General features: G+C 41.3%; 1 protein-coding gene across 1 annotated transcript in view; it reads right to left on the reverse strand.

Annotated features, from left to right (window-relative positions):
- The window catches only part of PTGFR (prostaglandin F receptor), a 31,976-nt gene extending 15,508 nt beyond the window's left edge, over window positions 1–16,468 (reverse strand). The window contains exons 1-2 of the mRNA XM_039483293.1: window positions 16,121–16,468; window positions 14,316–15,154 (exon numbers count right to left, since the gene is read on the reverse strand). Of these exons, the coding sequence (XP_039339227.1) occupies window positions 14,316–15,095 (780 nt within the window). The 5' untranslated portion in view covers window positions 15,096–15,154; window positions 16,121–16,468. The remainder of the gene's footprint in view (window positions 1–14,315; window positions 15,155–16,120) is intronic.
- Between the last annotated feature and the right edge of the window lie 420 nt (window positions 16,469–16,888).

The following is a 16,888-nucleotide window of genomic DNA, read 5'->3' on the forward strand; positions in this document are numbered from 1 at the left end:
TGTTTGTGTAGACGAGCCCTAAAATCAGTTACAGTCTCAATGTTCTTGGGTTATCTGAGTGGAAAGTTAAGAAATTTTGGAGCTGAAAATAGTAGATAACTCCAGATACAATGCAAAGGCACATAGTGCCCAAAAAGATGCCAGCTAAAGAAACTGCCCTTGTAAGACTGTTTATAAGGCGTGAAGAATGAGGTTGTTACGTGTGGTATTTTTTATAAATATTGTATGCTCCTTAGGTTTCAAGTCTATTATTTATTATGTAAGAATTCAATATAGGGCTGAATTCCGTAAGTGTTCCTTGCTCCTACTGACTTAAAGGATGCCACAAAATCAGACCCATGCTCAGAAGGAGCATACAAGGCGGATGGGGGGCGGGAGAGATCATAATTACATAATGGAGGCCTTTTCCCCTCCCTCTCCTTTAGTATGCAAAAAACACTGTATGCATTGATGTGGGGCCCAATCTTGCAAGCCCTTGATGCAAAGGTCTCACAAGGACTTCAAGCAGTCTACTGATTTGAGAGCCGGTGAAACCCACTGTTCAGTGTGTTGTACATCCCCATCTAGTGACTAGTCCACAGAGTTAATGTGTTGGCTGCCTGCTAGAAGAATTATTCCCTTAGCTCAAAAGGCAGTCTGCTGCTTTTAGCTCTGGCGATCATGGGTTTGATCTCTGGTTGTAACCCACAGTGGTGGTCATTAGAAAGACAGAAATGGACGTTTATTCATAGTTATTTGTTTATAGTAACATATGTTTTGTAGAGCTGAGAAAACAAAAGATATATTTTAAACACTAGTGGCCAAATCCTCATGTATATTCATTTAAGCCAGTGGATCGATGGCGATTTAGAACATCTACAGATCTGGGCCTAAGCAAAAGTGAATGTGACTTTTTTTAGTGTTGTAAAATATTCTCAAAACTCTAAAAAAAACTGGCTCACTTTTATACAAATAGCTTTACAGAAGTGTTTGTTAAAGGCTGTGCACTGAAACAGCAGGGAGAGTGAATCACTATTACATTTACTTAGTTGGAATAAATAAGTTACAACTAAATACGTTTTATTTTTTAAACTGTTGACAAACAAATTAATCACACTATAAATCCTAATAAGGATGGTCATGAAACTGTTTTATCTTTTATTATTAAAGAGAGAAGAGGAAAAGAGATCTAATCTTCATTTAAGGATGATTTATTTTTCTCTCCTCTCCTCAGGCTTCAGAGCTTGAGCTCCAGCCCAAATCAAAACTTCAAAGCGCTATCTGCAAAGCTATTTTTAGAGCACAAGAGGGAGCCCCGCTAGCCTGAGTCTGTTGACCAATGCTGGGAGGCTCACTTCCTCAGGCTGTGTAGGCATAGCCAGAGAGCAAAGACAGTCTCTGCCCCAGAGAGCTTCCAAGATAAGTAACTGGCTGCACTTCAACGGTGAGTGAATACTGTTATGTAAATATAAGATGTCATTATTGAGGTAGTTTTAAAGAGTGTTAAAAGCTGGACAAGAACCTGCAATAAGTAAGCTTGATAGCTAGCACTTGGTCTCCTATCACTATGATATTCAGCAAGCAGAAACACAGAGGTGGCTGAGAGAAGTTAGCTAGAGCAAAGTGAGAAGCCAAGAAGAGGATTTAAATAATGATCTCTTTCAAATATGAGCTGATCCTGCAGTACTGTTTGCCATAGCTTTAACAGCTGTTTAAAGAAGGCAATAATTAATCTATAATCATCTGGGGGGGAGAGATCAGGATTTCACATTAATACCAAAATTAAATATCCATAATGATATTTTGGACAGCTTGGAGTATCGATATTACAGAAATAGTATAAGACATTAATTTATCAAATTAAAACTGACTAATATGGAAGAATTGCTGGAAATGTTCCATGCGAACTTATTTTGGCAAAGAAGTTTTAAGTCACATATTTACCATTTAAAGAATTTATCAGCCCACAGGACAAAGATGCAATCTCAGTCTAGGCAGCTATCCAAAATTGATTATTCAGTATATGATTTTTCAAGTAAAAAAGACCTGAGTGCATAACTATCTTAGCCAAAGAACATGATCAATTCTACAGTAACTGAATACAAATTGGAATGCTTCTTATTTTGGATCAAATAGCAAATTAAAAGTCTTTAATGAAATGAGCAAGTCTTGAAGTTTACTAACTGCAGGCATGCAAGTCAGAGATAGATATTAAATCTGGGTGGAGATCAGAAATATTCTTTTATGGAGGATTTCGAGATTTTGTAGTTGCTTTCATTCTGATTCAGAATAAAACCCAAAACCCAAACTTTCCAGGAAAGAATTTTTTGAAGAGTTTTGAAACATTTTGTGTTGACAAAAAAGAGAAACACTTCAATTTCAGTTAATTTTTATTTTATAATATAGTAACTCCTCACTTAAAGTCATCCCAGTTAACATTGTTACGTTGCTGATCAATTAGGGAACATGCTCATTTAAAGTTGTGTAATGCTCCCTTCTAATGTTGTTTGGTAGCCGCCTGCTTTGTCTGCTGCTTGCAGGAAGAGCAGCCCATTGCAGCTAGCTGGTGCGGGCTTGGAACCAGGGTGGACTGGCAGCCCCCTATCAGCTCTCCGCTCCCCTAAGTTTCCTGTGCAGCAGCTGCCCAGCAATTGCAGCTATCCCTCCCACCACTGCCACGTGCTGCTCCTGCCCTCTGCCTTGGAGCTGCTCCCAGAGACTCCTGCTTGCTGTGGGTGGGGAGGAAAGAAGAGAGGGGCTAATGTCAGGGTGTCCCTCTCCCCCCTGCTCCTGCATCCCGCTTACCCCATCTTCTATAGAGCAGGGGGGACATACCAGGGCTCAGGATGGAGGGAGCTTGCAGCAGCTGCAGTCTGAACAAGCTGATCTAATTAACAAGGCAGTGTACTTAAAAGGGGAAATGCACATATCTCCCTCCATTCCTGCTGCCTTGTAGAGTGAGAAAGTTAACCCTTGAGAGCTCAGCCAATTGCTAATTCATCATTTAGCAGTAAGGGAAATATCCCACCCTCTGACTCCTCCACCTCAATCAAGCTTCACAATCATCATCGTGTACCAGTATTAAATTGTTTGTTTAACACTTATACTGTGTGTGTGGAGAGAGAGAGAGAGAGAGAGTCTTTTGTCTGGTGAAAAAAATTTCCCTGGAACCCAACCCCCTAATTTAAATTACATTAATTCTTATGGGGAAATTGGATTCACTTACCATCGTTTCGCTTAAAGTCGCATTTTTCAGGAACATAACTACAACGCTAAGTGAGGAGTTACTGTACCACCAAATTTAAAAATCAAACCAAAACATCATTTTGAAAGGAAAAAAAATTAAAACATTTTGTTCCAAAAAATGGCAAAAAAAAATGGGCTGCTTTAACATAGAAAAGAATTCCTACAGTCTCCTACCCTGCCTTTCCCAAAATAAAATTTTGTTAAAATCATCTTTATTTTGCAAAGCATTTCCATTTTGATGGAACTGCGTTTTTCAAATGAAAACTGTTCCACTGAAGTTTTTTCAACTAGCTCTAGTAAATATGAACAATGAGGGTGAGACCCAGAAGTAATGCTCTGGCAAAACCCATTCCCATGCCAGCTGCTGGTAAGTCAGGGTGATATCACTATTTTTGGGCTCTGTCTTAAATATCAGTCTCAGTCTGGTAAGTAACTGATAAAACCAAAAGCTCCTCTCCCCTTCCAGAGCCACTTGGCTGCTGCAAGAGGAGAGATTTTCTACTATTCTACTCTTCTACCAGAGCCTTTTTACTACTGTGATGACGGTCTTCATCTGGCTTTCTTCTCCTCCCAGGCTCCTGAGTGTTGTAATGCCAAATCTGGAGAAGAACAATTTCTAAATAGCCTGTGAGTAAACTATACCATGACTACTTTTAGAAAGCATTCAAAGATACCTAGTTTGAAACCGTTTGAAAACTGACATGAACTCTACATAAACTCACATAAATAAGTTGAAAATATTTCTCCTCCTCTGTATACCATGGCTAGTCTAATCTCTGCAACCCAAATCAGTCCCATACAGCAAATTATTTCTCTGAAAGGCTGAGGCCAATTGGAATTTTACCAAACTTGAGAAAAAACAGATCACTTATGAAGACAGACATTTGTGAAAATCTAGCATTACCCTAGGTATATAATAGAGCATAAGCCCATGATTTAATTCTACACAGTGCAAAAAAATATACAGCTATTTATAGTCAATTCTATGTAATGTGATGCTATGATTGAGAAAAATATGGCATAGTTATGGTTCCACCACAGATATATTTTATTTTATTCAAAGAAACTATATTTCTGAGGGTAGGGTGGGAAATCATTAAATTAAAGAGTGTACCAGTCCCAAAAGTGGCATAAACTAGTGTAACTCCAGTAAAATCAATGGAGCTATGCAGATTTACATGAGCTTAGGATCTGCTCAATGGTTCGCATAGCTACCTCTCTCCAAATAAAGCATTGCATATTCGGTTTATACATGTATGCAAGCATCAGGAAATTCAAAGCTATGATTCCTACAGCAACCATAATTATTTAAGTATGGTACTATATGAGGTTTGTGTGTATGTATATATGGTACCATGGTTTAACTGTGGCTGCTGCAGAAATCAGAGCTTTGAATTTCCTGATGTTAGTTTGTAAATTGAAACAAGCAAATTTGATATAAATTTACCAGACATTCCTCCAAACAAACCCAAACCAAAAATTCTTTCTATACAACAATTCCTTTGTACTGACAATAAGCAGCTGAAATTTCTGGGGGAAAATTGGCTAACACCTAAAAACACAGGCTTATAAAAAGGTTCATAGCAATGTTCCAATAATAAAACTATTTAGTACATTAGCAGTTCATTCAGAGGAAATCAAACAGGAATGATAATTGAATTCTCCCTATGCTAAAGGACATACTCTAAAAGCTGTCTGACCATCCAGAGCCCACCAGATCAGGAAGAATGAGTCTGTTTCTCCCAATGAAGCTTGCAAGTCTGATCAACGCACAACAGAAGATTTATTTTTCCATAAGGACTCAAAAAAGACTGTTTTCAGTCTCACAGATCCTCCTACTGGGCTAAGTAGCAGGTCTGAAGAAGAAAATCTCTAGAGGATAGTAATCTTTATAATATTGATTTTAATGAGTAAAGATAATGAGCCAGATCCTGCAGACCTTTTTCCAGGCAAAAACCTCTCTTTTCTTTACCCTATAAAATTAGTTCACTTCTTTTAGATGAGGTGAAAGATGTAAGCTCTTGAAATGGGCTTGAATTGGGACTATGTGCTGGATTCATTAGAGTAATGTCTATTTCTTGTTAAGCTTGTGCACCAGGTCAGCATTTTCCTTGGATGGGTCAGCCTGCTGCAGAGCCAGGTGGTAATGTTAGCAAAGTCTGGCACTACATTTATCAACTTTTTCTTATCAAGACATTTTGTCTTTATCTTTCCCTTTGCAGCAGAAAAAAGAACCAAGTATATCAACCTACTAGTTTTCAAACATCTCAAACTAACAAAAGTAAGGATAAAAGTAGAATCGTTTCTATCAGTTCTATTTTAAACTCTCGAGTTTGCTGATACTAAGGGTGCCATTCGTGGCACTGTTTTTTTCTGTAGTTGCAACTTTTAAAGAGCTGCTTGGCCAGATGAGTGAAGAGATTTAATATTACCACCAGCAATCTTCAGAAACACATTTGTACCAATTCAAAGACTAATTTAGCCTTATTCAAATAAAAAGTTAATTATTTTTCATTGGGATGCAGCATCCTCCAGAAAGTTAGCCTGAAGCTCATGAAATAAACACCTATATCCTTTATGAAATTTTCCATTCAGAAATACCTGCCCTCTCAAATGTATGATTCAGCTACCAAAAATCAACTGCCAGAGACCATAAGAGAGAATCTACTGTACTTTAAAGCTATTTTATTTTGTCGGGAAATAAAAGGAGATTCCGGGGGGTTTTTTTGTTTGTTTGAGATAAACTGCAGAAAGAAAGCAATGAGCAGATATAAATGTGATGAGCTTTCGTACATATCAGCGTAAGGTAATATGGAGATTTAATCAGCCAAGACACAAAAGTGTGATACAGAAAGCAGTAATGCAGAGACAGACTTCAGGGTTAGCATGAGAAATACATTGGATATACATTTGCAGGGAAATACCACTGTATTAAAACATGTATACACACACGTACTAAAGTGATATGTATAGAAGTTCTTGTAAAACAAAGGCGGTAAGAATGCTTTCTACTATACTAGTAATAATTAAGGGCCAGATCCTCAGCTGATGTTAATCAGTGAGCACCACTGACCTCCAAGAACCTTTGCCAATTTACATCAGCTGAGAATCTGGCCCCAGTGATGGAATTCTATATGCAGCAGCCGAGAACAGAGGCAGCAAATTGTACTCCAACCATACAGCCTCCATCACTAACATGCCCTTCCCTTCTCACCTCATAACAAGAGGCACAAGGGCATGCAGAAGAGCCATTTTGCCAGCTGTACTCTACCCAAGGTACTTTCCCTACATGTGCTATTCCCAAGGTGGCCAGTTCCAGGCAGCTTAGGGTCCCTTTAAACTAGCTAAACTGGGGGGGATTAGGAGGAGCTAACCAGAATCGGGACTCGGGGACCTTGAAACCCAGCTCCCTGTTGTAACTACTGCACCACTCCTGCATTTTAATAAAGATAATAAAAGGACAATGAAGAGTTATGGTAAGTTCAGAGAACTGCAATTAAAATAAATGGAAAAGATGTTTCTCCATAGCCGGAATGTGATCCTGTACAAAAATTTACTCTCAGACCCATCCCATGTGGAATTACAGGAAGTACATTTTACTCCTCCAAATAGCAAAATATTGAGAAATGCAATTACCCCTTCAGCCACAGAGAATTTATGTGACAAAGTCAGAATCTCTTCAGATGAATGTAGCTTCAAAAACAAGCGGTTTCAAGAAATAGGTTAGGCAGCATGTCACCGTCAAAAGAGCAGCTCTGTGTAACAGCGTATATTGTCATTGACATGCTCGCCACAAAATGCTGCAATCCCTTCTGCTTTCTTGGGAATCCAACCTCTTGGGGCCAAATCAAGCTGACCTTAGTCATAAAAAAATTCCCCATTTGCTCTGATGAGTAAGAATGAGCAGGAATTGCCCTTTGGCAACACAAAACATGACTTGACACAATCTGGTTCAGCACAGAAGTTGTGTGTTAACATTTTTGGAAAATATTATCATGAAACAGTCTTTCAGATTATCAAGCAATCCACAACAAGCATGGAGTCATTGGGACTATTCATCCCACATATGGGTCATGCCCATACAGGGAACAGTAAAATATGTGAGTTTCTTCTTCTGGAGTTTCCTATGAATTCTCCCCTCGTGATGAAAGAGGAATGGAATAAGCAGGGTATTCAGTCCCCCAAACTAGCAGATCCCCCAAGAGCTGCATTACTCCAACAGAGAGCATGGAAACTGTGCTCTGCACTGCGTCTGCACTCTCTCCTGCTCCCCTGAAGCAAGGCTCCCGCATGAGGGCAGAAAGCAAATCCTCACAGCCCTGCTCATCACTGACCTGCTCATTTCTGGCTGGGAAGCATAAGAAAGTCACTGCCTCAATGTACATTAGCTAAGAGTCATGAGTATTTTTATTATTATGCACATATTTGTACTGAACGAGCCCCTAGAGGCTCCAACCAAGATTGAGATCCTTTGTCCTAGATGTTGTACTTACACACAAAAACAGTCCCTGCGCAAAGAGCTTGCCATCTAAACAGAATACTTTGGCACAGAAGAAAGACTTAATATTTAAATCATATTTGTAAAAGTATTAACTACAAAGAGAAAAAAGTTATATTACATTTAAATATGTAACAGTGGGTATCAATCAATGAATAGATGTGCAATATTTGGAAATATTGATTTTATAATGAAAACTGCGTATCTTCATTTAGAAAGTAGGTGCCATTCGGTATTACAGGTATTACTGAACCAGAGGAGAAAGTTACACATAGCAGTGTGCACATAGCAGTTAACGATAAACTCGATTAGAAACTAAAAACGAGATGTGCAGTTCTACGGAGGTAACTCATGCCCTTGTAATCCTTATCCTCCACCACCTTTACATCCATTATTTTGCCATCCCAGACTTTGTCACACCTCTACCTAACTAACTCCCACTCACTTCAAGCTCTCTAATGTACTAGTTCTTCAAGACAGAGAGCAGAACCCCAGTCCATTGACTTCAGTGGGAAAGACTCCCGTTGCCTTTTCTTTAATATGAAATGTAGCATACTTTTGGCTACTCAGGGAATGAACAGCAAACAATAATTCATGATAAATGGATGGAAAGCCCTTTTGGAAAGCTAGGACTATACTTTAGACACTTGCTCATTTAAAAGGTATTTGTACTTGAAATATTAGTAAGAATCCCCTACACTGGTGGATAAGTGTGATAAAAATATTAATTTAATATTTTGCTAAATAATATGTCTGATTTGATGCCTTATCTTATTAATTCAGGTGCATATTATATTATATCATCTAAAACAAATAATTTATCCAAAATCTATTTACAAATCCCACTTGTCAAAAGTGTTTAGGAGAAGGTCAAAAATATTTGACTATTTGGTTTTCAAATACAGGACAAGGAACTGAGAAAGTGATGTGCACCAGACAACACACATTTAGAAGGGATGGAGTCTGGATAAATGGATTTTATTATCTACTGTATATACATATATGCATGATGCTTGTGTTCTGATTTATGAAAGCAAAACTCCACCAATGGACTAATAAAATGGTATGTGCTCCATCATAGCTATTCAATTCCATCCAAAGAACAGCTGGGTAGCAGAACAGCCCAGACTAGCCCCATACATACGCATGCACATAACTGAAGCCAAAATTCAAGCTTAGATGGAAAACACAGAATTAAGAACCCAATCCTACCAAGTGCTGAGTGCCCCCAACTCCTGCTGAAGTTAACTAAAATTATGCCTGTTTTGACCAGAAAAAAGTAACTAGATATTCAATTCAAAATTAGTTTATCTGTTTATGCCTGAATAAGGCTAAGAGGACATTCACTCTATTATATTATTCAGTTCAATGCTGAAAATGTCTTTCGTCTTCATATTCTCATTTACCCCAGACGATTTTCTTTGCCCGACTGAATATTCTTTGGAATCATCCCTAAAATGCCCCTTCAGTTCAGTACTACCATGAGAAATAATACTTACTGCTGAATTCTGGATATGCTCCAGTCTCGTGTTGCAGATGTCTCCAGTTTATAACACCACATTCTCTGAATATATTTTATTTTCACTACCGATGTATGCTTCATTATGCTCTAATAAAACGCAGTAGTACTGTAGTTACCTTATAATGATGTGTTTATCTTCTCTGAACAACTTTTAAAATAAAACAAAAATGCCTAAGTGCTGACAGATCAGGAAATTAACTTTTATATCCGCAGTAGAATCAAAATAGTTAAAGACAGTAAATCCCCAATCCTGCAAAGACTTACAAATGTGCTTAACTTTATGAATAGGCACATAGAAGTCACTCTAGGGCCAGAGTCTAGACCATCAATTCCATTCCTCTGCAAGAACATGGCTTAATCCCACAATAGAAGACATCAGGTTGTTAAAAAAAAGTTTATGCTGAAGTTTAGCCAAAAATGGCAATTTAATACACCCTTATGTACCCATTTTACTAGCAATCTAGGAATTGCAACAATCTATGGGTTAAAGGACTTGTCTTTCACCTCAACACTTGGGTTTCTAAATCAAATGTGAAAGTGAGTTTGTGATTTTATTCTCATCCCCAAAGAACATTTGTCCACCCTGCAAAAGCCAGCACAATATTTGATGACAATCTGGCAAGCCTGGACTTGAGACATTCAGAGGTAGAATTTCAGGAGTGCTGAACATACACAATGCGGTACACTGGCAGAACTGTGAGGAAGATTTCGATAGTACCTGCCAGTACTACCCACCTCTAACCAGAGCTGTCACTTCACTGAAGAACATATTTATCTAAATTTTCAATTACAAAAATTAAGCATTAAGTCATTTGTCAGTATAAATCTCAAACAGAAGAGAGATCTAAACAGCAGGATTCAGAGTAAAGCTTATCAAGATAACAGTAATTCATATTTAACTACAACCTATATGATGCAAAATATTTTATCAAGAGTGTAATGATTTCAAAATATTTATGGGAGCACTCATCCATCTACAAGCTTTAGAAAAAATATGTGTATGTACTTAGGAGACTGAAAGTTCAGCATTTTTTCCTCTAGAAAGGAGGCAACAGAAAGGGCACAGTAAGGGGAAAAAATGAGTGATAATGAAAAATAATTATAGTAGTTGTAATTCAGTGTTTCATCATATATTGCATAAACAGAACATCTCTTTTGAATGAAAAGGCAGGTTAATAGTTCTTTTGACATTCAAAGTTCTTCTGGAATTAAATCAACTGCAATCTTTAAGGACAAATATTTTATCTGAAAATAAATATTGGAACTGGGTAATATATTGAGGGTTTTTTGACAAGTAAACTGATCACTTCAATTACTTTTCTGGATAGTCAATCTGTGCTTGCCTCAAATTTATTTCAGGACGTCACTGGAAGTAATCGTTCACCAAAAAAAAAAAAAGCCTACATTATTATCCTGAAGACTTCGTCCACAAAGTATGTATGAGAGACATGAGACTGACAATAATGTTACCAAAAGCTAAGATTAGTTAAAACGGTATTGTGGTGCAAGTCTAGAGAAATCAATAAAAAAGCAGAGGGGAAATTCTTTTGACCCTTTTGAAGTCAATGGCAAAACTCCCTTTGATTTCAGTAGGGCCAGGATTTCACCCCATGTCTTCACTGGTCTCTATTATAGCAGATACTCTTGTTCTGATCACACACCCGTTTTCCACCAGTGTAAGAGGAGCATAGGGCATAGGTGCTGATTTCCCCTCTACCCGGGGGGGTGGTACTCGACCTCCCCGCCCCATCCAGGCCCCGACCCCACTCCACCCCTTCCCCAAGCCCTCGCCCCCACCCTGCCTCTTCCCACCCCCACTCCACCCTTACCCCCAAGCCCCCACCCCGCCTCTTTCCACCCCCTCTCCTCAGCATGCCCCACTCCTCCCCGTCCTACCCCACCTGCATGCTTCAAAACTACTGTTCGTGGCCGGTGGGAGGCGCTGGAGGGAGTGGGAAGGAATGATCAGCGGGGCTGCCAGCAGGGGAGAGGCGCTGGAGGGTAAGGAGAGCTTGGTTACCAGTGGGTGCTGAGCACCCACTAATTTTTCTCTGTGGGTGCTCCCCACGGAGTCAGCACCTATGGTATCGGCCCTCTTTCTAAAAGAAAAATTAAGATTCATGTCTTAACCTCCCTCACACTAGTACAAAGTTAAACTCTTTCAAAACAGTTTACGTGGTTAAGTTAAACCATTTTCATAAGTGTGTGAACATGCACACTATCCCCTGGGACCCAGTTCAGATGTGCTTTATAATGCCATCATAGACCAGAGTAAGAAACTTTAGGATTCTTTACTATATGATAATCAAGTGTGTTCCAACTCTGATTTCTGACACCGTTTATACCAGTGGTGGGCAACCTGTGGCCCACATGCAGCCCATCAGGGTAATCTGATAGCAAAATGTCTCCCGTCCTGCAGACATCCACCATCCGTAGGCACAGCCTCTTGCAGCTCCCAGTGGCCGCAGTTCACTGTTCCTGGCCAATGGGAGCTGCAGGAAATGGCAGCCAGCACATCCTTGCAGCCCACTGCTTCCCGCAGCTCCCATTGGCCAGGAGCAGCGAACGCAGCTGTGAGGGGCCGTGCCTGCGGACTGTCAACATCAGAAAAATGTCTCACGGCCTGCAATCAGATTACCCTGATGGGCTGCAGAATGCCCACCACTGGTTTATACTGACCTGACCTGACTTAAGCAGTTTGGAAGAACCACTGCAGCCAGTAACATGTAAGTACTAGGTTCTCTGCAGTGTTTTGGGGGATTGGCTGGGAGCACTAACTCCTAATGCTGATCTGCAACAAACTTTGCTAAAGCTCTGTTTAGACTACAACTAAACCAGGTCACTTATATGTAAACCATACTTGAAATTAAGCCATTACCAAAAACATCACGTACAGCTCAACCACTGTTCTTTAACGTAATTCTGAAATGGATTTTAAAACCTATGGGTTGTATCAACATATTAGGCAGTGTGGCCAAGTGGGCAAAGCACTGACTTGAACCCTATTCCAGCTCTGCCATTGATCTCCTGGGATACCTTGGACAAATCACTTCACCTATATGCCTGTTTCCCCATCTGTAAAATGAGGATAATAAAACTTCCCTTTGTAAAGTGCTTTGAGATCTAATGAGGAAAGTTGCTCTATAAAAGTGACATGACATCACTGACTATCTCTAAACTTTACCTTCCTTAAGATGGTTTACAACTTGTATTATGAAGTGGGCTTTATAGGCCTCATCTGTGACCATGGTGCCCACCACTAACAACTGACAGAGCCCCCCACTCCCCACATACCATAACTCACATCAAGCCTGGTACACTCATTGTTGTCATCAGATATAACTCAAAGGTGTCACGTAAGGTATCTTATGTAAACTGGTGACATGCTGGTCATGAGTATCATTGCATGATGTATGCACAGATGGGGTGTAAAGAATTGTGCCTGTGTGCTGGAAACGTGTTCCTAAAATATATTTTGGGGGCAAACTTGATAAACAAGTTTGGCTTGGACAAAGGACTATGGATTCACCTGTTTGTCCTCTGGCTTACAAAGCTTGGCCCAATGAAAGCATATTTACATATAAGGTAAATAAAGCCATCAAGCTAATTGAGCAGGGGAGAAGACACTTAATCACATTGGAGGAGTGGGACAACAGAATTCACATCTCTAAAAAGCCTTCCTGGCTCTTGAAACAGAGACAATAGACCTTGGATAATATAAGGGGGAAAGGGGCTGAGGAGACATTTTAATTATCCTTAACTTAGGGGATGATAGCATACAGCTGCCTTTGAGCCTAGGAAAGCTGGATCCTCTTGAACTGAAAGGCAAGAGTTGCTGGAGACTTAATGTAAGTGAGAAACCTACTTAGACAAATATTGCAATGTGCTGAAATTGAGTTTTCATCACTAGGGCTATGCCTACACTGGCAATTGAATAACAAAAGTTGTGTCTTTTAGAGATGTTAATTCCCCCCCTCCCACATAAGAAAAGTTTTGCCAATGACAAATGCCAGTGTAAACAGCATGGCAATCTAATATTCCACCCCCTGCTCATTGGGGGTAGAAGTTTTTAGTCGCCAGGAGAGCCGACAAACAGCGGCTACATGGCATGACTTTTAGTGGCATGGCTGTAGCAACACAGCTGTAGACATAGCCTTAGAAGCATGTTTTGTTTGTAACCAGAGCTGTTTTTTGTTCTCGCTTAGTATCACTAAAATCTCTGTTCTTTGTTAACAAACTTATACTTGTTTTATTATAAAACCATCTCAGTGCTATGTATTAAAGTAGAGAGTGAATTCGCAGCTAGCCAAACAGGCTGGTGTGTGCTCTGTCTCTTTAAAGGCAGTGACCTTAATTTCTGGGAGTGTCCAGTGGGAGAGACTGGACACTGCAGAGAGATGTCTCTGGGGAACTCGGGTTCATCGATTGTTACCTGCGGCAACGTTTAAACTGGCAGTGTCCTCAAGAGTTTGCTGGGAAGGCAGACAAGCTGCTGTGTCAGGGAGCTGACACACATCTTAGCAGCAGCCAACTCTCACTTGCTGAAGCCAAGATGGGTAACACAGGGGCTCATAATTCTGGGTATCCCATGCAAGACTCACACCATCCTCACTATAAACATAACTACACATAAAGAGTTGTGAAACAGCTTGGGATCTAACAGTGTTATAGCACAGTATTTTCAGACAGGTCTACATAGAAAATTTTTGGGAATCTCCTACTGTTGCACTAACACCCATGTTAACCTTAGGTTAGACTAGAGACCAGAGTTTTAGCACTGCATCATGATACTGTAAACAGGCTTTTATGATCATCATATTCTGCTTACTGCTAAATCTATTTCAGTTCTAGTCAAAAACGAAAACAAATACCATCTTTGTTACAGATGCATAGGTAAGACTGCAACATGCAATTAAAATAATAGGATGCTTTTAAGCATAACACATGGATGTTAAAAGTGTGAACTGTGGTGTTCACCACGGCTAGCCACTGTCAAAGACCTGCAGATAAAAAAGACAAGCTTCAGACACAGATGTGCATTAAAAATTGGCAAACGTATTAAGCTCTTACCAGAAATGGACTCCAGCAAATGCAAGAGACACACATTATAGCCAATAGCTGAATGATCATTTCAAAATGATGAGATCGGCCTTGTCTTTGTTGACTTTTAAATTTGACTCTTAAGAGAGTAATTCCTGTGACAGCATTGCACAAGAACGAAACAGCAAGGGCTAGTAACCCAAGGCAAGAAAAAAGTAATAGATAAAATCTGTCTTCCCAGTCCTCAATATGTTCTGTTTTATAGAAGCACCAGGTCCTCGATGCTTGAATTTGATATGCTCTAAAGCTAAGAATAGGCAGCAAAGCTATAAAAACAGCAAAGAGACATACCGTAGTCAAAATCATTTTTACATGTTTAGAAGTCATTTTTGTAGAATGAAATATTGGTTTAGTGACTCCAATGCAACGTTCAACAGCCATCACACTGCCCAGAAAGAGAGGGCACAGACCAAAGAATACCATACATATGCCAAAAACACTGCAGAGAATGTTTGATTGATTAAATCGAATCCAGTCTTTGTCAGAGGCATACACAAACACGGCAATAGTTCCATTGATGAGATGGCCAAAAAGATCTGTGACAACCAAACCACTAGCAAAAAGCAAAAAGGATGCTTTTGATTTCTGTCTAAATCTCTGATATGCCTTCATGAGAATTGCTATTGCAAGACTGTTGGATAAAATTCCCACCGTCATGAATATTATTGAAAAAAATACCGAAATCTTATTGTGTGCGTTGCAGGTTGTGTTTCCTAATCCGTCCAGCACTGGTGATTTTGAACTGTTCATTGTTGGAAAAGTAGCTGCAGCACTCAATACATTTCAGCAGTCATACAATCAAAAGGCATCTGTAATATTTAAAAGAAAAACATTATAAAAGGCACATCACTCATTTGATATTTTAAACAGATGCTCCAGGTAGTGGTGGAAATCTAATTTCCCTGACCTATCAGGTGCATGATGTGGCATAACATCTTTGAGCATGTACATCAGGTATAAGTTGTAAATTTAATAGTGCTGGAGCCCTGCCGAAATGAACTCAAATTAGTAATTCTGTCACACCTGAGACAGCCTCCCAACTCTATCTTGTGTGGGAGTCCACCATAAGATCAGGCACCCATATTCAAAACCTAACATTGTACCAGGCAACTTTATCTCACAACCACCACCACCATTAGTCTCTATTGCCCACCCTTTGCTACCCGCAGTGAGCAGAGTCAACGATGCCAGCACCCAGGGAAGGAGTCGAGCGATTCTCTCACTCCAGCTGGGGCAGCAGCTAACTCACACCTCTAGGGAAAACCCCTCTGCGCCGCAGCCACAGACAGACTCATGCAAACCGCAGCACAGTAATCGTCCTGCGAGAAGGCGGGACTGGGTAAAGCAAATCCCCCTGCAAATTCGCACCCCCTTCCCTGCTCGCAACGTCCCGCTACAAGAAGCAGCAAGCCTCCGCCAGCCACCGTCCGCGGCCGGCCTGGCCACTATCAATCAACTGCAGCTCAACAGCAGCAGCCGCGCTCCGCTTGCGATTAATCCCGGTGCACAGCACGGCAGAACACACGAGCAGCGGCAGGAGTTCAGTGCGCCTTTCGGTGCAAACTGGGGGGCCTACGTCCCTCTCCTCTTTGCAAAAGCGAGTCTCGCAAAGCCATTTAAATACAGCCAAAGAGCAAACAAACCGAGCGACACGGGACAGCAATTTACATTTGCCCAAACGCTGCCTTTTGTTAAGGAGGGGAAGGGGGGATTTTTCTTGCATTACAGAAACAGACCCTAATATGAAAGGAGTTAAGGACCCTGTCAACTCCTACCTGCGCCGAGAGCCCGGGATCGTGCACCGATAGAGCGGCTGGGCGCCTTCCTCTGCCTCTCACGCGAGCAGCAGCTCGGGCTTTGCGCACACCGGCAAGTTTGCAAAAGGTGGAAAGTTTCTACGCGCTGCCCAGACCCTCCCTGCAGCCGGCTCCGCAAAGAGCTCGACCAATATCCCACTGCTCCCGCCAGCTGGATCAGCTCCGCGGCTTCCCACTCTGCCTTCGGTGTCGGGTACCCATGAACAGGGGAGCCAGCCGCCGCTGCGCCCTTCCCCAGGGGAGAGGGCGAGCCCACCCGCCGCTGTGATCACAGTGCAGCCTACCGAGAGCAGAGCCCACTGCGTATCCTCCTCTTCTCCGCACTGAGCCCGACCGCCCCCCTCTCCATCCCCTCCCGCCGGTCAGTCCAGGCGGAGAGTCACGCACAACCCACCCCGCAAGTCCCCACGCCTGCCTCTTTGCATGAAGTGCGGGAGCGTCGCTCTGCCCTGGATCCCTTCACCGCCTCCCTGCATTATCCCGAGTCTAGGCAGGGCCAGCCCCGCCAACCCTGGTGCGCTCACTTGACCTCCCACGCTGAAGAGCCCCGTGGAAGTCAGGTGAGCAGGAACTACTCACGCAAGGCAGGCTCGGGCCAGCAACTGGCCGTAATACCACGAACCTGTGAAGTCTCCCATGCACTACAGCGATAGATAAAGACGGGCTAGATTAGGCATTAGCAACCAACGGGAGCAGGAGTCTGCTGCCCTACGCCCATGAAGCGCT

The sequence above is a fragment of the Mauremys reevesii genome, linkage group 8 (genome assembly GCF_016161935.1).
Source record: "Mauremys reevesii isolate NIE-2019 linkage group 8, ASM1616193v1, whole genome shotgun sequence".
NCBI lineage: Eukaryota > Metazoa > Chordata > Testudines > Geoemydidae > Mauremys > Mauremys reevesii.